The sequence below is a fragment of the Natator depressus genome, chromosome 15 (genome assembly GCF_965152275.1).
Source record: "Natator depressus isolate rNatDep1 chromosome 15, rNatDep2.hap1, whole genome shotgun sequence".
In the NCBI taxonomy this organism is placed as follows: domain Eukaryota; kingdom Metazoa; phylum Chordata; order Testudines; family Cheloniidae; genus Natator; species Natator depressus.
In genome coordinates this window covers 14,378,385-14,402,167 of record NC_134248.1, presented here as the reverse complement: position 1 = coordinate 14,402,167, position 23,783 = coordinate 14,378,385, and the positions used below count along the sequence as shown (strand labels likewise).

Sequence of the window (23,783 nt, the reverse complement as noted above, 5' to 3'; positions counted from 1 at the left end):
ATGCTTGCAGGTGCTTCTCTTGTATAATTTATGGATAAATATAACTCACTGCAGTTTTCATCAAGGAGCTGTAGTGCTGACATTAAACCCCACAAGCAAAGTTGAGTGGCTTAATGACAACCCTGGGCTGGAATTAAATTGCTCTCAAACTTCCATAAATGAAGGTGGCACCACACGTGTAGAAAAAGTTAGAGAGAGGAAGATGACGTGCTTCTTTAAAGGGGGTGGTGTGTGTGTACAAGGTAGCTGTACACAATCTCGAATGTCCTAATCCTACAACTACTTCCTGAGGGGCTTAACTTGAACCATGTCCTTGGGGATGAAAATTGCAATATAAATCCATTATAGATAAGACAGCTGTCTCTCTATTACTAAACAACTTCATGCAACAGGGCCAGGGCTATGGCCCCTTATCTAGACCCCCTCAAAACACTGTATTGTCTATTGTCCTTGGCAGCTGGCATCTTAATAAAGCTGCAAAAGCCTAGATCAGCCTGCCCCAGGTGTCCATTTCTAATAATTATTTACAGTGCTTTACAAAGGCAGTCATTATCATTATCCACCTTTCATAGCTGGAGAAACAGGAGCGTAAGGGGACTTGCTGTGTAGCAGAGGCAGGGATTCTTAAGTCCTAGGACCCTGTTCTATCTACTAGGCCAGACTACCCTCACGTTGGTGCTGGATGTAGCCAGGCTCATGGCTTCTTTCCCCGAGGTCAGCGATTGTGTTTTCAAGGTTTCATCCCAGCATGTGATTCCACGGTTGGGAAGCAGGGGCTGCTGAGCCCGGTGGATGTAGAAGTGCCAGCGCTTAACTTGGGGCAGGGGTTGGCAAGGCCTAGTCCCGGCACCCCTGGGCTGGGCAGTTGGTGACCCTGGCACCCCTGGGCTGGCTGCATCAGTTATGAAAGTAAAAATCAGCTTGAGCCCTGGGGCTGGTTGGGTGAGGGGAGCCCCCTGGGCTGCTGAGGCTGCAGCGGGGCAGGGCAAATCCCCTGACGGGAGGATTTCACAGCAGCCCTGCTCTGCTGGGGGGGGGGGGACCCGCTTCCTTACCCCTGCCCGGCCTCCCCCTTGGAACAGCAGCCGCCTGTCTCCCCCCTTAGCTCCCCGCCCCGAAGGACCCTGCCGGCTTCTGCCCCCCAGCACACGAGGGGGCGAGGAACAGGCAGCGGAGCTGCAGCGCGTCCCCCGCCCCGTGCGCTCCCGAGGATGTGACGCCGGCGGCCCCACCCCTGCTGCGGGCGGGGACCGGGAGCCGACCGCCGCGCCAGCGCGTAACCAGCCCGGGCGTCCGCAGGGGGCGCCGAGCCCCGCTGCCCGCCGCCTGCGCTGCCCGCCCCCTGCCCGGGGACCCGCCCCGAGCCCCGCACCGCTTAAACGGCCCCGCGCCGCCGGCCTCTGCCCGCCGCAGTCATGTCCGGCCGCCCCGCGTTCCCCGGCCCCCGCTGCTTGGCCGCCGCCGCCCCGGCCGGCAAGGCGAAGCTCACCCACCCCGGCAAGGCGATCCTGGCAGGTGAGTGCTGGGGGGCTGCCTGCAGCTTGCCCGGGAGCCGCGCGCTGGAGCGACCGTCCGCCGGGGTCCGCCCGGGGGTGGGGAGCAGCGGCCGCCTGTGTGCACCTGATGGGACAGCAACACCCCCGCCCCCCTTATCCTCCTGACCCAGGACTTCCCCTCTGCTGCCTTGGGGGCTGACAATCGCCCAGCCCCTCGAGGTGTCTTGCTCGGCACCCCGGGGTCTCAGTCCTGCTGGCAGGTCTCCTGGGCTGCTTGAAAGAGCAGCTCCGAGTCGTGTGCATGCTCTGAACTTTGGCCCCCGGTGTGCGCGGCTCCTTATCGGACAGCCCCAGCAGCCCTTGGCTCTTTCTTCGCAGGGAGCTGGACGTGCCTCCCTCCCGGGAAGCGTTGTTTTTCCATGGCAGTGCATTGCTCCCCGCTCGGTCTTTGGCGGGCCGGGATGCGGGGCTGGGGACTGAGTTTTGGCCGCTGTGTCACTGTCTGATGCAATTGCGGGAATTGCAGCCCTGCTTTGAGAAGTGCCCTTTCCTGGCATGCCCTGCTCGGGTCTTTCAAAGTTCCCCGGGACTCCCTGCAGTCCTAGCGGTGGTCGCTTTTCTACCCGGGGTGGTGATGGGAGATATGGGTCCTGAGTGCAGAGCTGAGGGGAGTGTCTAACGGCAAAACAGCACCCACAGCTGTGAGCGCCAACATGGGATTGACGGTGGCACCCTTGCTGCTGTGGGACCTCCCTATGCTGAATTGCACCGGGATGCTGATTGCAAGACTCTGTCCTGGTTCTAGATTATGGCTTGGATCTGGGCTGAGCCAGGCTTTAGTTTGGAGTTTCCTCACTAGGCAAGAGAGCTCCCTGTTTACCCTTTTGGGGGATCTGTCACAGCAGGGCTTGTGTAGATTGAGGTTTATCACTGCCCCTAAAGGTAGCCAGGGTCACTGCAGTGCTCTTCACTCAACTCCTTGTGTCTGTTCAGTCATGAGTCTGTATATTTGATACACTGCAGGCCCTTTCAGTTTCCAAGTCATAGGCGCTGACTTCTGTTTTTGCCGCTGGGCACTTTTGAAGAGGGGTGTGTGTGTGTTTTGGGGAGGGGGCACTCTGCCACTTTTTGGGGAAGGCTATTTTCAGCATATTTATACACTTCTTTCATATTCTAGTTATCGAATTTGTCTGTCATTAGTATCTTTACTATTTTAATAATGAGTAAATTGTTATGAACTACGTAATAACATCATCATGAATTACAGTGTATTAAAATCGCTGCAATCACCTGCAAGGTGTCTTCACTAACATCCCTGTTTAAAGACATTTTGTAGCTTTCTGGATGAAACTGTCAGCAATCTTATTTACTTCTAGTTCCCTGGTATTGTCTTGATGGACGTTAAGGACAGTTAAGTTATTCAGTTGCATCTGTCCCATTGATGACTGGAGATAATTTTTAAGTGTTCGGAAGCTGGAGAGAGAACAGGAGTACTTGTGGCACCTTAGTTCTTTTTGCGGATACAGACTAATAGGGCGGCTACTCTGAAGCTGGAGAATGAGTTCAGGATGATACAGGCACCATGAGAAGGATTCTTAGAAATTTGCAGTACTCTGGAAACAGAGTACTGCAAATGACTCCAAGATCTCTTTCTTGATGGGTAACAGCTAATTTAGGCCCCCTCGTTTTGTATGTATAGCTGGGATTGTATTTTGCCATGTGAATTACTTTGATTTAACATTGAATTTCATCTGCCATTTTGTTGCCAAGTCACCCAGTTTTGTGAGATCCATTTGTAACATTTTGCAGTCAGCTTCCAATTTAACACTCTTGAGTAATTTTGTATCCTCTGCAAACTTTGCCACCTCACTGTTCACCCCTTTTTGCAGGTCATTTATGAAGATGTTGAACAGCACTGGTCCAGTACAAGCCCCTGGGGGACACCCCTATTTACTTCGGTCCATTTTCAAAATGGACCATTTATTCCTGCCCTTTGTTTCCTATCTTTTAAGTGGAGTGCCTGGCAATGCTTTCAGGATCATCTAACGATCCTTAATTTAATTTAATGACAAGCCTTTTGTTATCTTAATCACCCTGCCTTTGTTTATAAACAAACTCCCTCATCACATTCCACGCTCAAGCTCTAGCTCCTGGGTGCTGAGCACCCACTATATTTTCCCATGGGTGCTTGAGCCCCGGAGCACCCACAGAGTCGGTGCCTACGTTCCAAGTACAAGGTTTTCCCCACGGATTATCCAAGTTCACAATCTGCCGATAATCGTGTGAGAGGAATGCAAGGACGTGTAAACACACTGAAATGTTCTGAAACGGAACAGGAGTGGGGCTCTCCCCACTGAAGTAATGACCACGGAAATGTGACTTCAGAGCCTTGAAAGTGCTGCCTAGCTTCAACCCCCAAGCTGGTTCTTTCCAGGCCCTCCTTGATCCATCTCTGACTTATGTAGCGTTGCTGCCTTTAGAGGAAATGGGAGCGCTCACGTTTTTCATTCCTCCATGCCTCTGGGGGATCTCTTGGTGACAGAGACTATGGGAAAAGAGTTCTTGGGGGAAGCCTTGCAGCTCCCTTTGAATGGGAATTATGCATGATTATACCAGAGCTGAGTGTGGCACCCAGTGTCTTGGAGAGGTGGATGTTCAGTTTCAAGTGAGTAGCTGCACAGCCCCAGGTGAATAAATGATCAGTGCATTACTCTGTGCTCCCCCAAAAAGGTGTGTAGGTGGGGTGGCATGTTAACAATCTCAGTCTCCTCCTTCCCCAATGTAATCTACTGATGTCATGTTCCCTTCAAACCTCTGTGGTGATAATGAGTCAAAGAGACACATTCTGATTGCTCTCTCATTTTGAATCCCAGGCTGCAAGAGGTACGTCCAGGAAGTGTGCCAGCTCTGTGTGGCTGGATGTAACCAACAGTCAGACATTCCATCCATGGGGATGTTCCATTTCAACCTGTTGCATACATTGATGGTCCAGCAGCAGCAGGGGTGACCCAATTTGGGCAGGGATTCTGAGTTTACTTTACATGTAACCGGGGCATTCTAAATGACCGTGGACCATTACAAGTCGACAATACTGACATATGTTCCCAAGTAATTTAGCTGTAAGGTCTTGACTGTGAACCGTGACTTTGATATCACAATGTTCGTGATCTCTGTTCAGGTAATATACAGGCAAACACATACAGGCTTTGGATAAGTTTGCTAGAATTATTTCATCTACAAGGACAAACTCATTTAGCAGAGTGTATCAGTGATTAGAAATTAATTTATTTGCACAAAAAAGGGACCCAGCCCTCTAAAGGGACGTGCACGGAGCTTATAATCACATTGAGGATGAAAAGGAGGCTCGGGGAACAGATTAACACTGTTGTTCTCCTCCTAGCTCATTCCCACTCTGCTGCCTTATTGCTCCCTGGTGTGATGGAACAGCTTTTGGGATGGTTCCCACTGATGAGTTCTTGCAACAGCTCCGCAGCTGCCCCTCATCTCTTGTGGGATGAAATTACTCCCACAGATCAGCTTGCTTTTGGATCAAAGTCTCTCTGACCTCAGTGGAGCTACTCCAGGGATACACTTGGCCCATTACATCTGTATCTGTTGAAAAGTGGGAGCCCAACCAAGTGTACCGTGGTGCCAGGCAAGGCTCATAGAACTCACTTGTAGTGGCACGTTAACTCCTGTTTCCTCTGCCCAACCACAGGGAAATTCCTAGAATGGAGATGGAAGTCTTTCCTCTTAAATGAAATATATATCTATGGCCATTTCGACGTGATCTGCATCATTAGAGCTTTTGTGTTTCCCAGCTAATTCCCTTCCTCCATGATCACGTCCACCCCTTTGTTCTTCCAGCCGACTGTGCACCTTTCCTTGGGGTCTGACAGCGAAGTGCTAGCTTAGCTTAACAGAGACCTAAGAGTGAGCCTTACATGGCTACTGCTCTTCCTGCATGGCTGCTGGAACCATTGTCTGCTGCCAGTCAAGTTCTGTTTGCCATCTGTGACCTCTGGCTTTGCTGTCAGTTGACATGCATTCGTTAACGTCACAGTCTCTGGTGCTTGCATGGGCCTGTCAAAAAGAAAAACCACTGGAGAAGTTGCAAGGTTGACTCGAAATCAATACTCGAGCTGCGTGAAATGTATGCACCTCCTGCAGTACGAAGGGAGCCACCTTTGTGAGGTGTGACAAGGAGCTGGGGCCTCAAATTAACTGGATAGTCCAAAAGCTTCTGACTAAACTGTTCACCCCAAATTATTTGCAGAAGGACTGGTGGTGATAGCCACAGTTACACATTTTGTCTGGGACATAAACCCATATGCATCAAGGCATATGCCAGCAGCTGTTTGCCTGGGGATTGAAAGACATTTCTGTCCGCTGGCAGGCTGTTCCATGACTGTCCATTGTTCGGTTTATTGAATCTTCCTTTGAAGCTTCTGGCACTGGCCCCTACTGCTGGAGTAGGTCTCTGGTCTGCTCTGCTCTGCCAGTTCTTATGCGCATATCATAGTGCGGTTTGTCTTGTCTTTTAATGATGGAGCTCAATCCAACCTGTGGGTGCGGGGGGGAGCTGATCCCACTAGCTTGTTCTTGTGAAAAGTAACTGTGCCATACACTGTGGGCCAACTTCTCTCCTGCCCCTGGATAGCCACGCCCAGCTTCATTGGGAGTGGCTGTGCCTGCAGCTCTTCAGCTGTGCCCAGACTGCAAAGCTCAATGCATGGGTGAAATGCCGCTGGGCACTGGCCTCACATTCGACCTCTTGAGAGTCCTGTGCCCACAGGGCAGGGTTATGAGTTGGGCTGGAGAAGCCTGCGGGTCTTTCACAATCAGTCCAAAGATTGTGTAAGGTTGCATGGCACACTGAATATGCCCTTGCCAAAGGCGTTTGCCATTCCCTGGCTCCTTGGGAGCTCACTGATCACTGGGGAATCAGTGGCTTTCCGTTGTTTATCAAGGTGTAGTGGATCCCGGGTCCCCAGGAAAGCAGGAATTACGTGGCACAGGTGTGCATAGAACTTTACAGGTATGGGGGGTCCCTGTCTTGACTGGCTTCCAGCCTAATTCAGGGGTAGGTCTCTGTAACATAGCCCTAAGTTACATATTGCTTGGCCTGGAGGAGCTCCCAGTTTTGTGATCATGAAGCAAATGAGATGAAAGAGAGGCCCTGTTGAAATGCTGGCCCCTTCCTCGCATCCAGTAAATTAAAATGATCTGTAATGTACAGGCAGCACTGGCCAGCCTTGTCGTAGACATAATTGCATTAAATAAGCTGATCCATCAGGATGGTGCCTGGTACTAACTCTGCTCTGTTCCTGCCAGCACGGAGTCATCCGTTCCTTTAGACAGGGAAAACAATGAGGCCCATGTGTGCCTATTATATTAAAGGTGCTAGCTGATATTTACAGGGTTTGTCAGTGGATCAGGTACCGATAAACTACCTCATTGCATTCCAGACCCTCAAATCCCTTTAAATTGGGAATGTTAAAGATGAGAAGAGACCTACTTAGACCTTGTTACCATTCGGAAGATGTAGTTCAAACAGTACAACGCCCCTTTGACCAACATAGTTATACCAGCACACAAGCTGTATGTAGCCCAGGCCTCTCTGCCAATGCAGGACAGGTCCCTATCCACTAGTGCTTTGTCCATGTCCCAAGGATTGGGGCTTCCAGTACTGCCTGAAGAAAGTGTAGCTCTCCCTTTCTGGTTGCTCCGTATAGTCCTTGCAAAATGAAGAATTACAACACAGATCTGCCAACGGACCGATACTGATGAGAACGAGATCCTGGACTGGCTTCTCTGGCCTGGGAGTTCAGTGCCACTGGGCTGTATAACAGTCATTCACCTTAGCGTCTCCTCCTCACAGAGTACTTTGCTCCCAAGGAGGAGCTTCCCGAGGGGTGCAGTATCCATGGGCCCTATCGCCATGGTATCTCAGCGCCAGCTGTGAATTGCAAAGAGATTCCCAACACACTCTCCAGCAATATCTTTCTTCTTCGAGTAGTGTCCCTATGGGTGCTCCACTTTAGGTGTCTGTGTGCCCCTGCACCTCTAATTGGAGATTTTTGATAGCAGTGTCCCGTCGAGACCATGCATGTGCTCTCCCTCCCTCGTGGTCTGCCTGGAGGCTATTTAGCACTGCATGGGTGAACCCCCCTCACTTCCTTCTCTACTGCCAGAACAAGCAGTTGTCCCTTCCTTATCTGTGTTGTTAGCATAAGTAGTGTTTGTTTTGTTACCTTTGTTCTCCCTAAAAGTACTCAGGTTAGTGTTTTGTTTTATTTTATTTTATTCCTTTGGTTTAAAAAGAAAAGAGAAAAAGGAAAAGAACTTCACTTTCCTTCCCTGTCTGGGGGCATTCCCCCCCTCCCCAGGCATCTAGTAGACTCATAATTATTTTCTTTTTCAGTTTAAAAACAAAAAAAAAGTAAAGACATTATTCTGCATATTCCTCCCTGCTAGAGGATGTCACCCCTTGCCCTGGGGCTTGCCTGGCTCTCTCCGCTCCAAGCGGTGCCTCTCCTGCCAGGAGTCAGTTCCTGTAATGGCCAGACACTCACTGTGCCTGGGAGAGCCTCACAGAAGTGCTGTACCTCCACACCTAAAACTGTAGCCTAACAGGAACTGGGAGCTGAAGTAAAAATTCCTCCCTATAGAGAAAACACTTCAGTCTGCAGGGGACTCCGGTGGGTGTTGACCCCAGATCATCCCCGGAGCCTTCACTTCAAAAGGGGTCGAGTGGTGAAGAGGAGAAAGAGAGAGAAGAAGAAGAAGCCACCAGCAGACTCCCCCTGGAAAGGCTCCTCCGAGCAACTGGCCAGCCAGAGGGGTGTTCCCCAGTGCGGCCATCTGGGCACCGACCCCCGAGCAAGTGGCCAGCCAGAGGGGTGTTCCCCAGTGCGGCCATCTCGGTAGGACAATACCAGCAGAGGCACCTCCTGCTGTGAGCTCAGCTGCAGCAGGGTTCAGGCACCGAAGCTCTGGAAGCTGAAACCTGAGAAGGGGCTTCCTGCTGTGAGCTCTGCCCTGCTCTGAGCTCTGCTCTCCGCAGGGACAAGGGGCTTCTGTGAGCTCCCTGCTGCTCTGAGCTCTAGTCTGGGCAACTACTGCACCGAGAGGGCACCGTTACCGTACCACCTCTAAAAGAGCGGCACGGAGAAGCCCTGCTGTCAGCTCTGCTTGGCACCAAGACACCAGAGGCTTCCACTGTCATGCTCTGAGGCGACAGTACCGTTACCGTACCATCGATAAAAGAGTGGCATAGGGAAACCCTTTGGTAGCAGATGTAACAAAACTCCCATCTAGGAAGCGTTTTGCACCTTCCCAACCATTGATACCGACTACAGACACTCCTCTGGGGTTCCGGATGAGCCCATGGTAACACAGGTGCTCTGATACTCTGGAGACCTGCGGCCTCAGTACCCAGGGAGAGACAATTATCATACCATTTCTAAAAAAGTGGCACTAACAAACTTTTTGTACTGGGCAAAACTCTCATTTAGGGAGTGCTCTGCCCCACTATCAGTACTGACAATGTACCATGGACCCTCCTCTGTGGTACCAAATGAACCCATGGTACTGCATGAGCTCTGGTACCCTGGAGACCTGATGATTGGGGAAGAACCACAATCCCCATTACTTGGTACCAGGACCCCGGTATCGAGCACATCCCGGCACCCAGAATCGCTCTTAGCACTGGGCTGTATACTGCCCATACCCCAGTCAACGGCACCCTTACCCACTGACGAATCTGACACTGGCCAGGAGGAGATCATTCCCTGGCCCCCCAAGGCGGCCCACCACCTCACTACAAGGGTCATCCCCAATTCCATCATGCCAACTGCCCGTGCCTGCCTTCCCGCCTCTCCCTCCCAAGGCCATATTGTAATTCTTCGGGTATATACACACACATGGTGTGACCGTCTCCGGTGTCTCTCAGGGAGAGTTCACCAGATGGTTTGCTACAGCCTGGCACCTGAGCCAGGGCAGGAGAGCACCTGAACCAGGACAGGAAAAAGCTTTTTCAGAACGGGAAAGAAGGGGGAAAGGGGGGAGGGGAAACACCTGAAGAGGAAGCTACCTCTTGAGCACACTTCTACTCATCTCTCCCAGATGAGACTGTGCTGCCCACCCTGCATCACAAGGTGAACATTTAAGAACTTTCTGCATCTTACCAAGAGGGTAGCCTATGAGCTGCAGATTCCCTTACAGGAGGTGGCAGATACACATCACAAGTTGGTGGAAATTCTGCACACTACCTTCTCATCTAGAACTGTCCTCCCAATTAATGGGCTGATTCTAGATCCTACCAAAATCATCTGGCAGAGCCAGCCTCCATTGCACCAACCAGCAACAGAGTGTAAACAAAAACAACCCTACACCTGTACCCAAAGAGGTAGACTTTGTTTTTAGCATCCGCAACCCAACTCCATCATAGTGGATGTGGTTAATGCGTGAAGCAAGCAACGTAACGCCAAGTCAACTCCATGTGATCAGGCTGTGCAAGATGGCGTATTCATCGACAACATTACTGTTTAGAGTCATAAATTACCAAACTCTCATGGCCAAAACAATGTTGTTAATCTTGGGAAACCCAGGATGTTTCTGAAACATTACTGGAAACACAAAAAGAACAGATTAAGACCATTCTTAGAGAAGGTCAGTTAATAACCAGACTGGTCCTAGAGACACCACTGGATGTAGCTGTTACAGCTACCTGCCCAGTCTCCATGACATGGTACTGAGGTGGGTTGTGGGTTTTGGTGTTCGCTACACCTCTCTAGATTGCACAAAGAGCTACAGACTTCCAATTAGAAGGGCCAAACTCTTTGCGGAGAAGACAGATTTTTCTCTCCACATCCTGAAGGATTCTCGGACCGCACTACACTCCTTAGGAATCTACACTGTGGAACAGAGGAGACGATATACCTCTCAGCCACACCACAGATCACAATCTTCTCAATACTCACCATCTCTGTGCTGTTATGAGCCACAGTGTAAGAGGCCCAGAGCTCAAAAGTGAGAACAGTCTCACCCCAGTCCATGACCTCTCAAACTGTCTCTTATAAGCACTTTGATGAGCTGGTCAGGGGCCTGAACAATGATACCTTTTACAGCATCAGCTGCTATCTATACACCTGTCACGCCACTCAGAAGTCACCTTACCTTACTTCACAGCAGCTAGGACCAGCTCTAGAGCAAAGAGATTGATTTCTAGCCCTGAACCTACAGATTGCCTACTTCCATATATCAATACAACCATTGTACAGGAGATTTCCTACTGCTTACCTTTGGGGCAGGATCATTATAGGTACAGACTGCTACACACAGGGTAATCTCCAAGGTTCACTTCATTGTAGCGGCATACTAACCCCGGTACAGTGACTGGACTTTATCAGCACCAACCTGATGCAGTACAAGCGAGAGCGCTCCTCTCACTACCCACATTCACCACCCTGAGACACATGTCTCCCTAATATGCTGGGGAGCTCACCTACACAACAACGAGGTTCAGAACAAGTGGCCTTCCACAGAAATGACCTTTCATATCACTATTTTGGGGCTAGGGGCTGTCAGGAGTGTCTGTGCACAAACTCTGCCTTTCATCAAAAACAACACATAAAGGTTATGATGGACTTAATGTGACTTGTATGTTTTGTATAAACTGCCAAGGAGCTGCCAGATCTCCCTCCCTCTGCAAGACCGCATTCAAACTTTGGAATTGATGCACCCATCACAATGTGCTCATCTCAGCTGTCTGTCTACAAGGGATACAGAACGGGATAACCAACAGTCTCAGTTGGAATTTTCTCACGACAATGAGTGTATACTTCAAGATATAGCCACCCTTTGGGGAAACATTCACTGGCAGTTGCCCTCATCTTCCCAGCGGACAGGGCCCACTTATGTCTTTTCCCAGTTTCCTACCCTATCCAAGATTCTGTTGAAAATTCAACAAAACAAAGCGAGAGTTATTGTGATTGCCCCTCTTGACTATGACAAGTCTGGCTCCCTTACCTGACGCTGATGGCAATATGCCCTCCTGTTCCTCTGACGTCAGCCCATTCCTCACCCGCTCTCTCAAAATAATGGGCTGACCCTTCACCCCAACCCGCCTCCAGGCTTGGATCTTTCTTTGTTCCAAGGCTTAAAAGCAGAATGCTCTGGCAATCTGAAACACATGTTGCAACACAACCACAAGTTGACCCCTCCACATACCTATCTACAAAATGGAAACGACTCCAAGTTCGTACCATTCCAAATGGACAGACCCAACCTCTTCTTTCCTCCTTCTGATTTTGCACTACATTTTAAACTCTCACTCAGCTCCTTTAAGGTACCTCTCATGGCGAACATGGCTTCCCACTTGGAGTTTGCTCAACCACTAATGCGTAGAGTCTTTAAGGGCATTGGGACTCTCTTTCCCCCATGTGACACCACCCGCTCCAGCCTGGAACTTTAATCTACTTCTCAGGGCTTGGACTAGACCTCCCTCCGAGTCCAGGGCAACTTGTTCTCTTACACCCGTCCATGATGACAGCATTTCTAATTGCCATCACCTCAGCTAGGCACATAGGAAAAATAGCGGCCCTGGTGGCACACCCATTATTCACGGCCTTTGTCTTTAAAAAGAAATAAATTAATAATAACTCTAAGGCCATATCCCAAGTTTCTCCCTACTTTTTCTGCACTTTCCATATGAATCAACAGATCCATCTCCCTGTTTTTTTCCCAAAACCACATTGTGACAACTGGGAGACAATTGTGCATCTGCTAGATATTAGAAGGACATTAACATTCTACTTGGACAGGACTAAGGACTTCAGGAAATCCCCTAAACTCTTCCTTTCGTCCACAGAAAGATCCAAAAGCTCTGTGATATCTCCTCAAAGACTATCCAAATGGGTCTCTAGTTGCACTAATCACTTAGCAAGGCGCAACTTGCTTCCGTCCATACGCACCCCATGAGATCAGTTCCTACCTCAATCACATTCCGTAGGGATACCCCTGTCTCCCCAATCTATAGAGCAATGACTGAGGCCTCTGTCCATACTTCTGCAGAACATTATGCGATCACTGAAGATTTGGCTGCTGACACCATCTTCAACTCCACAGTACTCTCTGTAGTAAAAGACTCCGCTCCAAAGTCCCAGCCTCCAATGGTGGATACTGCTCCGGAGTCACCTAAAGTGGGGCACCCACAGGGACACTACTCGAAGAAGAGGAAGTTACTCACCTTGTCAGTAACGATGGTTCTTCGAGATGTGTGTCCCTATGGGTGCTCCACAACCCGCCCTCCTCCCCTCTACTTCGGAGTTCTCTATAGGGCTCTGTGGTAGAGAAGGAAGTGAGGGGGGTTTGCCTGTGCAGTGCTAAAAAGCCCGCTCATGTGCTCTCCCTCCCTCATCTACCTCGAGGCTAAACGGGACACTGCTACTAAAAATCTCCAATTAGAGGTGCAGGGGCACACAGACACCTAAAGTGGAGCACCCATAGGGGGACACATCTCGAAGAACCATCGTTACTGCACAAGGTGAGTAACTTCCTCTTTTTTGTAAACAAAATGGTGTGATTTTTAGCCAGCTCCCACTTCTCTCTCATCAAAAAGAAAAGGAGTACTAGTGGCACCTTAGAGACTAACCGGTTTATTTGAGCATAAGCTCACAAAAGCTTATGCTCAAATAAATTGGTTAGTCGCTAAGGTGCCACTAGTACTCCTTTTCTTTTTGCGAATACAGACTAACACGGCTGCTACTCTGAAACTTCTCTCTCATCCTTTGTCCCAATTCCTCCCCCTCACCCCCGTCTTGCTGTGGATTGTAGGGGTGTTTGTGCCTAAGCAGGGTTCACCCTTTAGAACTAGCCTTGTCCTCCTGCTGGATTCACTCAGTAGCGTCCCTCCGTCATTTTTTTCACCCCCTGGAAACGCTTTTCACAGTCACTGGCTTGTGGCTTAACTGAAGAAATTGGGCTGGAAATAAAGGGGAGCACAGCTGCTGATGCACAGATGGCTGGGGGTCCCAGGGGAGATGAGGTGTGAAATCCAGGCACCTGATATGACCGACAGTTAAAATAATACTCCTTTTAAGGAAACAATCTACTCATTCAGGCTCCATGTCCCATATTGCTTCTCAGTCGCTTCTAGCTCACGTTGAAGCCAGCCCTAGTTGATGATAGGTCTTCTGACTGCATGGTGTTCTTCTTTTGTGTGAAATAGTTGTGGTCTTCGTCTAGTTCTAGTGCAGACAGGTGCCTTTGTCAACTGCACTCCAGGCAGTGGAGACTCCTCGGGGAAGCTTTCCTGCCCTATACTGGGTCCGGTGCAATATGATACTTTACTTGCTGTTCACAAACAGCCTTTGAGGGCACCTTTGGGTCGGTTTTGCCTACCTGCTTGCAGATGTTACAAGCTGCCTTTGATCTTTGGGTACTAACTGGCTCCCTTGCTGGTCATCTCAGTAGAGAGGGCAAAGGCTGGATGTGCCAGGGAGAATGAGCCCTAGAAGTGATCATCCCAGGTCTGGATGAAGGCGCGTTGCTGAGGATGTCTTCCTGGATGCTGCCTTAGGTTCCTATTTATCCTCTTGTGTGTTTGTGACTCTCAGTCTGGCACTTCTCACCAATGCTAAACTCCACTGGGAGATATTGAAATCTCCTCTCTAGTGATATGTATGAATAGGCCCCCTCTGTGCAACACTGGGGACATCTCCGCTGAGGGCGGAGGAAGGGGCTCCAGCTCAGGGCCTCTCATTGGTAAACCATGTTCCCTTTGCCTGATGAACAGTAATGCACAAGGAGTCACAGGTTGCTTAGCTCTCGCACCGCTTTGTTGTCTTCTAGTATAAAAAGGTAATTAAGCGTCCTGCCCGTCACTAAGATTCCCAAATCACTCCCTTCAGAAAGCCCTATCTCTGCTGGGCACAGAGGCACATCCCACCGTAGAGCAGTAAAGCAGACTGCTGGCATGTTTAGAGTAGGATTAATCCCCAGATGCGGTTTCCCAGCACTCGGGTAGTGTGTGGGACTGCTCTGTGTGTGCTGGGGGATGGCGCGCGAGCCTGTGGCGCTCGGTGGAGCTAGTTCTCCGCACGTCTGTAGGGCTCTACGAACAGCCTACCCATGATCTGCACAACACGCCTGCAAGGAAAGGGAGCCTTATCCCCAGGTTACAGGTGGGGAAACAGAGTCCCAGCCATGCCAGTTGCCAGAGTCAAAGCCAGGAAATTTTTACGACATGTGCCATCCGTCATTTCTGGGCTCATTCACGCTGCTCAACACTATACAACAATAACTGGCAAAGCCCTGCTTAAAATGGCCCGCCCCCTCCCCACCCCACATGGGAGAGTCACTAGCACCAAATCATGGCTAGGGAGAGGCATGGGCTGGTCCTCGGCTGTGCAGTTCTGGGGGCGGCAGAGGTGGCTTTAAATTGCATTTCCTGAGAAGCTCAGTGTCGAGCTGTGGGGAAGGAGGTAGGCGAGGCACTGAGGGACTGCGGAGGGCTGGGGAAGGAACAGTATTTTACGAGTAAATCTAATCAGGCCAGATTCTCCCCCCACACTTGCGGTTGACATCAGGCGGCTGTAAGGCCAGGGTCTCTGCTTGGCTGGGGATTCCCTTAGCATGCGGGAGTCCCCAGCTGGTGTAGCAGTCTCCACCTTCAGACCCCTCCCTGTCTCCATTGTTTATGGATGTGGCCAGGAGAAAAGGGGCATGGCTGCTGAGTTTTGATGATCCCTGGCTGGTGGGCTGGGCCTTAAGGGCCATAACTAGCTAGAGTAGCTTAGAGTTGCTCCAAACTATGCTGTGGATTGGGCTGGCAGAAAATTCCCAGGACTGGGAAGCTGCAGTTGGCTGTTTAGCTGCACCCAACCTAACTTCCTGGTGCTTCAGTTCCATATTGATTCAGGTGTGTCTGTGTGTTGCGAAGAAGGGAGGCTAGGTGGGGTTTGGAACCAAACCCTTTAAGGTATTTTTCGTGATGTTGTGTATGCTCTTATGGATGCTTGGATTTGTATTCCGCAGGGCACTTCTCTCTGTGTTTATGTAAGCGTCTGGCACATGCCATCACTCTTCCTTGAATTCATCAGTACCTCTAGCTGACAGTTGAGTGATGTTACAAGCTTCTCTCTCCCTCCCTCCCTCCCTCCCCTCAGAAAGACTTTGCATTGTGAATGTAAATGGTATAATTCTCACCTCTGCTTGGGGAATGGTGACCCTAGATTTACAGTCCAGTGTCTCTTGGGCTCATCCTGTCAGCTAGAGTTCATTTTGGAGCCTCTTTTCTACCACTGCACTATTAGCAGAGCCCAAAACCCAGCCATTGGACTCCCTTGAGCTTTAGCTTCCACAGTTGCTCTCTGTCCAGGACATAAAAGCAAAGAGCTCGGAGAGAGTCTCTTGTTGGAAACAACTGAAAAATCAGTTTAAAATGAGGGACAAATCAGAGCTGCTGGCTCTGCATGAGTGAATTAGCCAAGGCTCTAAGTAATGTATTCTCCTTCTGCACTGACTTTCTGAGCTGTGCTTTGCAGGAAACACTAGCTAAATCAGTCTTGCCTGGTAAAATGGAGCCCTGCGGATGATTGCATTGTGGTGATGGGTGAGGGGATGCCTGGATAGAGTTAGTAGATCAGTTCATTTGCGCTGGGATCTTTTGGACCAAATGCCACTGTATACATTCAAGGTGTACCTTTTAACTGTTTAACCATTAACTGTTTGCTTACAGATGCTGGGATTCAGTACCTTTCATTGGCTGTTGGGTGAACAAAGAATATGTCCTGCAAAGTCTTACTCAACCCTTTCAGTGCTTTTTTTTTAATAATCCAGTTTCTGGGTCATTCTTACTAACAGTATTAACCCCTTCCTGTGCACTTGGTAAATTCATGGTGCTTCAGTCTGTGTGTGTGTGTGTGTGTGTGTGAGAGCATCTCAAAACTGGCCACGTTAATACAATGGTCGGCCCAGGAGAGAGTGGGCAATGGAGACTGAACTCCCCTCTGGCCTTTAAAGATGGTGCCCACCAGGTTGGTGTTGAGGCACATTGGCAGGGCAGTTGGGAGGAAGCTTGCCCTGCTGAGGCCCATGCTCTCCCAGCTCTGTAAGAGCAGCACAGCTGTCCACCTGGCAGCTTGCACCAGCATGGCAGCTTGCTCACAGGTATAAAATAAATGGGGCCCCTCGGCTCACTGTCTCCTGCTGCTCTGGCTTTAAGAACATACAGAAGGAAACACTCGGACCCTCCAGGCTTAAACCTAAACTACTTTTCATGCTGCTTAGAAATTACCTTACTTTAACCTGCCAAGAAAGCCGTTCAATTCCTTCATGCCCTGCCTCTCCACTCGTTGATCTGGTGTTTGGAGCACTGGCAGCATCACAATCGCTTCCAAGGCGACGGAGTGATGTCGTCGTCACTGGAGTACAACTTCACCGTGGAAACCAGCAGAGAGGCACTGGGCTAGATGGGCTGTGAAGGAGAAATCTGCACTGAAGGCAGATGGAACGCGGAGACCGTAACTGCTGGCCCAGGGAAGTGGCCTTTGCGCCAGTCATCCCTGTCTTACTACGTCTGTCCTGTCCTGGTTTGAGAGCCCGTCCGTAAGCCTGGAACGTGACTGTCTAGAAAGCATCTTTGCTTGATTTTGCCCTTGTAAAGCGCTCTTGAGCAGATGCTCCGTTCTAGCAAGGTGCCTTCAGGAGCTGCTCTGGAATCCCAGTGTGCCGTTCTTCCTCTTACTGGGGCTACGTCTACACTGCGCACCGCACAACGGCGTGGCTGTGCCGCCGCCGCACTGTTGTGAGGTGCGTGGTGTGGCCGCTCTTTATCGCCAGGCAAGAGCTCTCCCGGCAACGTCCTAAAACCACCTCCAGTGAAGGGCAGTAGCTTTGTCGCCGGGAGCGCGCGTGTTCTGCCGGCGAAGCGCTGTCCACCCTGGCGCTTTTCGTCAAAACTTTTGTCGTTCGGGGGGGTGGGTTTTTTTACGCTCCTGAGCAACGAAACTTTTAACGAGGAAAGTGCCAGTGTAGACAGAGCCTGAGGAGCTGGGGAGAATGGAAGTCCGCTCCTTTCTGTTGTCTTTATAAACAATAAAAGCTTCAGTAAATCAGGCCTTTGAGCCTTCCGGGGCTTTAGATTTTATGTGGCTGTTCAGTTTAGTGTTTCTCCCTTTTCTTGCCGTTGAATTCTATAAAACGACGTACATTCTCAGCAGATTATTTTTTCATTAAAGTTTGTACATGAGGAAGTTGGGAAATGGCGGAGAGCTGAGGCCACAGAATGAGTCCAGTGAAGTCGGGGACAAATTACTCCATCCTGTTCCACAGTGTTATCGACAGCTCTGTTTACACAGGGCTATTTACCAGTCTGACAACACAGTGTGCAGAATAGTGAAGTCAAATATTTGCAGTTCTGTATATTCCCCACCTATGGAGCATAAGGATGTTGCTGTCCCAACTCTATGGTCTTGGGTGTGTGGCTGTGTTCGTAGTGCTGTTTACCACCAGCGAAAGTGATGAAATGTAACACACAGCGCCATCCTTGCTTGCTATTAAATACGAGATTTTCCGTCTAATCATGACGCATCTAATGGGATGGACGCTTTGCTGAGGGAGGCTGTGATATGGTAGTAAATTATTCCCTCCCCCAAGCACTAGCTACATCTAATTCGTTTGGCGATCTGTTTTTAAGGGAATGGATGCTATCCCTACATGGATACAATCCTTCCTGTCTTTAAGACTCCCTGCCCCCCACCCCCCATTCATATTCAGGGAATGGCCCAATGTTAGTTTCCTAGTTTGATCTCAAAGCTTTCGAAAAAACATTCCTCTGGCTTAAATGGACAATGTGAAATTTCAGGCCAAAAGGAGTTTTGTGTAAAAAGCCAGAGCGGTGTGGGGTCAAAATTAGGCTTAGAATGTAAACTGTTTTATAGCTTGAAGTCTAGAATTGCTACCTTGGTTTTTTAGCTGATCTCTGACTTGTCCTGCAAATCACCTTGCCCGAATGGACGTTTCTGAGGGAACTTGCTGATCCCCGAGGAGGGAGGGAGAGCGTGCGTGTGTGTGTGTGTGTGTGTGTGTAACAGCATAGAGCAATCATATCTGCACTTTCCCAAGGGGTATAGTTGTCTCTTCCACACAGAGCCCTGTGATTAGCAGTTGTGATTGCAAACCATGTCTAGAACTCAAAACGCTCGTACTCATACTAGTGTCACACTGTTAGTGGTGTATTTCATTCCATAGCTAGACGAAAGGAAGAAGCATGACGCCAACTGTAAGGATGGTTTGGCTTGTCTGTCGGCCCACAAGGCAATGTTGTGTTAAGTGCTAGGTTCAGTGTCTGCTGTGAGGGCCCCTGACTTGGGGAATCCCATGAGTAGAAGATGTCACTGCATGTCACACACTTCTCCTGTGCGTAGGACCCTAGCTTGTCTTGCTCCAGCCTGGGTCAAAGAAATGTTTTCTCTGTGGAGCATCATTAGGGAGTTCTCCTGGACTGGGACAGGCCTGGTGGGGGTGCTGGTGGTGAAGTCTCAAGCAGGCAGTTTAACGAGTTGCTCGTTCTTAATTTGCTTCATGTGCCCAGAGGCCACAGTGTTGGGGACATTAAAATCACAAATTAAAAACAAATAGGAAACCTCCTGTGTGCATGCACCGTTGTGTGTGTTACATGAGTCACAGCTGGATTTAAGCCCTAACCCTGGCAAAAACTCCACCGTCCTGCCAACGTGCGTCAGAGCATTGTCTGAAGACTTGTCGTATGACAGTTGTCTCGGTATTTCAGCCCATAGTGAAATTAAACCCACTTTTGGGTTTGTCAACAACAATTCTAAATTTTCCTGAGGGGAGGGAGGACCCTCCTTTCCCAACAAGCTCTAGTTCCGTGGTGGCCATGGGGTCTTGTTCACTGGCACTTTTAGTCAAGGATTTTGCATGATAACTGGAGACATGCTGCAAGTGATCCTTCTGCTGGTGCCTGGTCCCCTCCTACCCGTGGCCTTCAACTGGGAGATGTCATTGCTTGGCCAACTGGGGGAGCGGGAATCCCTTCGATTGCCAGAGACAAAGGGCGACAACTGTCCCTGCTCCTGACTGATACTTGCCAGAGCGGGTGAGCTGTGACCTTCACTGAAGGGTGATCTTTCTCTCCTTTGGCTCCGGGGTGTCCCGCTAATGATTGAGAGCCTCAGTGCAGAGTCCAAGCCGCTCACCCTCCCTCCCTCCATCTCGCTTGCTCTTTCGACTCCCAAGTAATTAGAGAAGAGGTGACTGCTGCTGATTCTGCAGTGTTGCAAGAACTGACTCTAGGGGTTAAAGTCCTGGTAAACAGGTTACAGAGCCCTCTGCAACCTCACTGGCCATTGGCACCCCGAGGGCGGGGGAGGTATGCAAATAAGCCAGTGCTTAGTCTTCACATAGAATTAATTGTCCTGCATGAATAACGCGCCACTGCTGAGGGGGATTAGGCCGTGGTGTGGAGGGCACTGTAAAGAGCATTATAAATTGTTACCTTATTTTTAGCCTTACCAATTAATACATCAGACTCTAAGGACAGGAGCGTGAGATTAAATGGTAGTGTCTGTACCACAGCACAATTATTGCCTCCCAGATGACTATACATGTCCCCTCTTCCCATCTCGCTCTGTCACGCTGCTAGTCGTTCGGGGGAACTGCTCCCCAGAACTCCAGAGCCACTTCTAAGGCTGCAGATCTGCTCTCCCCACCTGCTAGGATTCAGGATTCAGTGCTAAAGCAGCCAGTAAAAACCAAGCACTGCTAAGCAAACCTCCCGGACCAGACAGGCCTTGGGGAGGGAGCCTCAGCCAGTTCAGATAGAACAAAGGGGCTGTGCTAACAGACCCCAGAAATAGATCCAGTGGGTAAGAAGCAAAAGGCTTCCCTGGCATCATCTCCCTCATATATTGCCCATGCGTGTATATGCCTGTAAAAGGCTTCCATGGGTACCTGGTACATACAACCGTCCATAATAAGAGTGCCAGGTAAGCAGGAAATTTATATGTGAGACTCTCTCATTTCTCCACGCAGTTCCAGAGATGACTGAAACCACAAGGGAGGAGCTTGCGTCCCTGGAATAACCACACAGCTGGATTTTCTCCTCCTTCCCTATTCTAAAAGGGAGCATAATAATAGCTTCCTGCTTGGCACTTCCATAGCAGCGTGGTGTTGATTGTGAAGCTGCAATTCTGGCTCTGATGGTCCACGAAGAGCAACCTGGCACTCAAACACCTGTTGCTCTGTAGGAGTTTCAGACCCCATGTGCTGTCGCCAGAGGAGAATAAAACCATTTGCAACTAACGTGGGGGTATCAGAATTGCTTATCCCAGTGGGTGACTGTTAATGGAATATGGAGCCTTTTGCATCTTGCTTGCCAGTTTGAATCGAGCCCAGGGCAGTAGGGACTCATTCATTACCACCTGGTGGCTCTTTAGTGGACTCTGTGAAATAAGCTGGTGGCCTCAGTCCAGTTCCAAGTGGACGGGTGTTTTTAGCAGACCTCCACCTCCCATGTTCTGAGTTAGCCCTGATCACCTCTCTTTTGGCACTCCACGTCCTGCACAAAACTGGGGGTGTTGTCTGTGCTCCATAGATAAGGGGGAGGTTTGAGGATGGCTCTCTGGGGGAAGCTTGCATGGCAGCTGCCCATGCGGTATCTGTTCTGGGCGGTAGATAGCAACCCAGACTGCAGGGCTGTCCATCCAGTACTTGGCCTCAGCAGGGAGCGATTTAAACAAGAGTCACCTCTCTGCTTACCCCTGTAGTATACACAGGGTAGGGCACAGCATAAGCTTCAGAACCGCTGGGCATGGGTATGCATAACCTGCTTCAGCTCCCCCAGTCTCTATACTCTCCTCCCTGTTTCCACCTGCAGTAAAGAAGGTCTGACCCTTCACCTCCACCCACCACCTTCCTGAGCATTCTCCAGATGTGGGGGGTGGACACCTCTTTCTCTGTACTGTGGCTCGCTTGTGCACCTAAGGGAAAATCCTCAGCCCAGTGCCCAGCCCGAGTACTTCAGCTGCCGCCTCCTCCCTGTGTGGGGAGTGGCTACAGAGCTGCATTAAGGCACTTGGGATTTGCCGTATTTGATCAGACCTGTGGTCCATTGGGGCTCACGTCCTTTCTCCTGCAGGCAGTGGTGGGTACCAGATGTTCCAGAGGAAGGTGTTTAGAATCCCAGGAAAGGACAATTATGGAGTAACCTGCTCATAGTAGTAAATTCTTCCTAAGCCATCCACCCTGCTCCTCCCACCCCACCCCCCTGCGAGTTAGAGGGTGGATGTTTACAGGAAGCACATGGGTTTATATGCCTTGTTCTTTATCCTGTCCAATGTAATTGTGGATGATTTCGCTAGCCAGAGAAATGGCTAGTGCTTCTGGGAATCCTGTTAAACTCTCTCTCTTGTGGTCATGGATGAAGGAGCCCTGTGTACCCCAAATAAGGCCCCACTCTTCGGGTGTTAGGCCTGGAAGCCCTAACCTGACAGTGTCCCACTCCCAACCACCTCCTGCTGTCCAGCCCAACCCATGTGCAGCAGTTCCTCTCATCGGAGGGGACCTTTGTGGCCATGGAAGTGAGGATTGGCTTTGTGTGTGTGTGTGTGTGAGAGAGAGAGAAGTTTCCCCCTTATTTATTAACCTCTGTGCTTCATCTTAAAGGGGCAGGGATGCCTAAATAGTGGCTCACCAGCTTTGTGAGGGCTGGCACAGGGCCACACATGTACGGTGCACTATCCTGCCGCAGCCTGCTCCTTTCAACCAGACTTGCCTGGTAGGGTGGGCAAACAGGCTGTGTCTGCAGCAGAACCAGGCACTGCTGCCATTGCAGGCAGTGGCGCGTGTCCAGGCTCCGTGCTCGGTGGGGTGAGCTGCAGCATGGTTTGTCAGAAAAACAATCCCAGCCCACACGGGGCAGGGCAGACATGCTTGGCAGCCCTCCTCCTGGGTCCCAGTCTTTGCTGGCACAATTTGGCGGATAGGGCTCAAAAAGGGCCCTAGGAAGCTGTGAGCGTGGGTGGGTGCATGGGCGGTAGCAGTACAGTATCTATAGTTGCTCTGCCTCTGCGGGTTTGGCTGCTTTGACCTCGGGTGCTGGTTTCCCCCCTGGAGCTCGGTTTGTTTTTCAGAGGTTTCCCGTGTTACTCGGCTCCTGGAAGTGCCAAGTCAGCAGCTGCTGCTCAGCGGGAGGGAGCTGGAGGAGGAGCCGGGCAGCCCGGCCTTTATACATCAGCTCAGTCCCTGGTGGTTCTCCTCAGGCCTCTGTAAACAGTGAAGGGGGGGTTGGGGAACGAAGTGAGGGGCCAGTGTTCGGTGGGACGGTGCCAGCAGGGAGGAATGCAGGGCTCGGGGGCCCGCCTGCTCCAGCCGCTGAGCTCTGACCCTGAGGGGGGTGGGCGGTAGCCCAGGGACGCTGGGTGGTAGCCTGGTCCCAGTACACACGGCTGTGCCCTTCACCTGTCAGGCCTCCCAAGCCCAGCGGGGGCTAGCGGGCCTGGGAGTGGTTGTCGTTTGTATCACTGCGGTGGGTAGGAGCCCTGGTCACAGAGACAGGGCTGAGCTGCTGGGCTAGGCCTGTTCCTGGTGGTCGGGGCGGGACTCGGCACATGCATAACGCTCTCCATTTCCAGAGTGCCTGGTGGATAGTGACTGTGGGGAGGGAGGCGTCGCCCTCGTGCTGCGGGTGGGTACACGGAGACACCCCCAGGGGACGGGACTTGCCCGAGGCCCCTCTTCACCTCCACCATTGCGCAGTGATCCAGAGAGTGCTGCTGCGTGGGGAAGAGCTGTGGCCACCCACAGATGCAGGCCCGGGCGTCTAACAGTCCACAGGGTTTTGGCTTCCTGGGTCCCACCGAGTGGGCACCAGCGTTACCGGGTTGCCAATCTGAGCAGCCACTAAGGACCTGGCCACAGCACGGGATGGGGGCGAGGGGGAGCTCTCCCAGCACTGGATCGCCGGCCTGTGTAGGGGATGGGGTTGGGACTGGATGACCGGCCTGCGTGTGTGCGGAGGCTGGCTTGTGTTCAGTGGTGATTTCAGGTGCAGTAGTTTGCAGTCAGTTCTCCCACATGGGTGGGGCTGAGGAAGCAATGGGGCTGAATTGATGGGGGCGGATGAAGCTCTGCAACCTGCTGCCTGAGGGGAGAAGCAGCTTTTCACCCACTGAGAGCTCTCATCCACCCCCTCCTCCTTCCCCCAGCCTGTTCAGCCCCTACAGAGCAGGCCTGCAATTAGCTGAGCCGTAGGTTTCCTGC

At 50.9% G+C, this 23,783-nt stretch overlaps 1 protein-coding gene across 1 annotated transcript in view; it reads left to right on the top strand.

Moving 5' to 3' along the window:
* The first annotated feature begins 1,401 nt into the window (after nucleotides 1-1,401).
* Nucleotides 1,402-23,783, top strand: part of SLC25A1 (solute carrier family 25 member 1) — a 47,546-nt gene continuing 25,164 nt past the window's right edge. Inside the window, exon 1 of the mRNA XM_074973122.1 lies at nucleotides 1,402-1,515. Within this exon, the coding sequence (XP_074829223.1) occupies nucleotides 1,416-1,515 (100 nt within the window). The 5' untranslated portion in view covers nucleotides 1,402-1,415. The remainder of the gene's footprint in view (nucleotides 1,516-23,783) is intronic.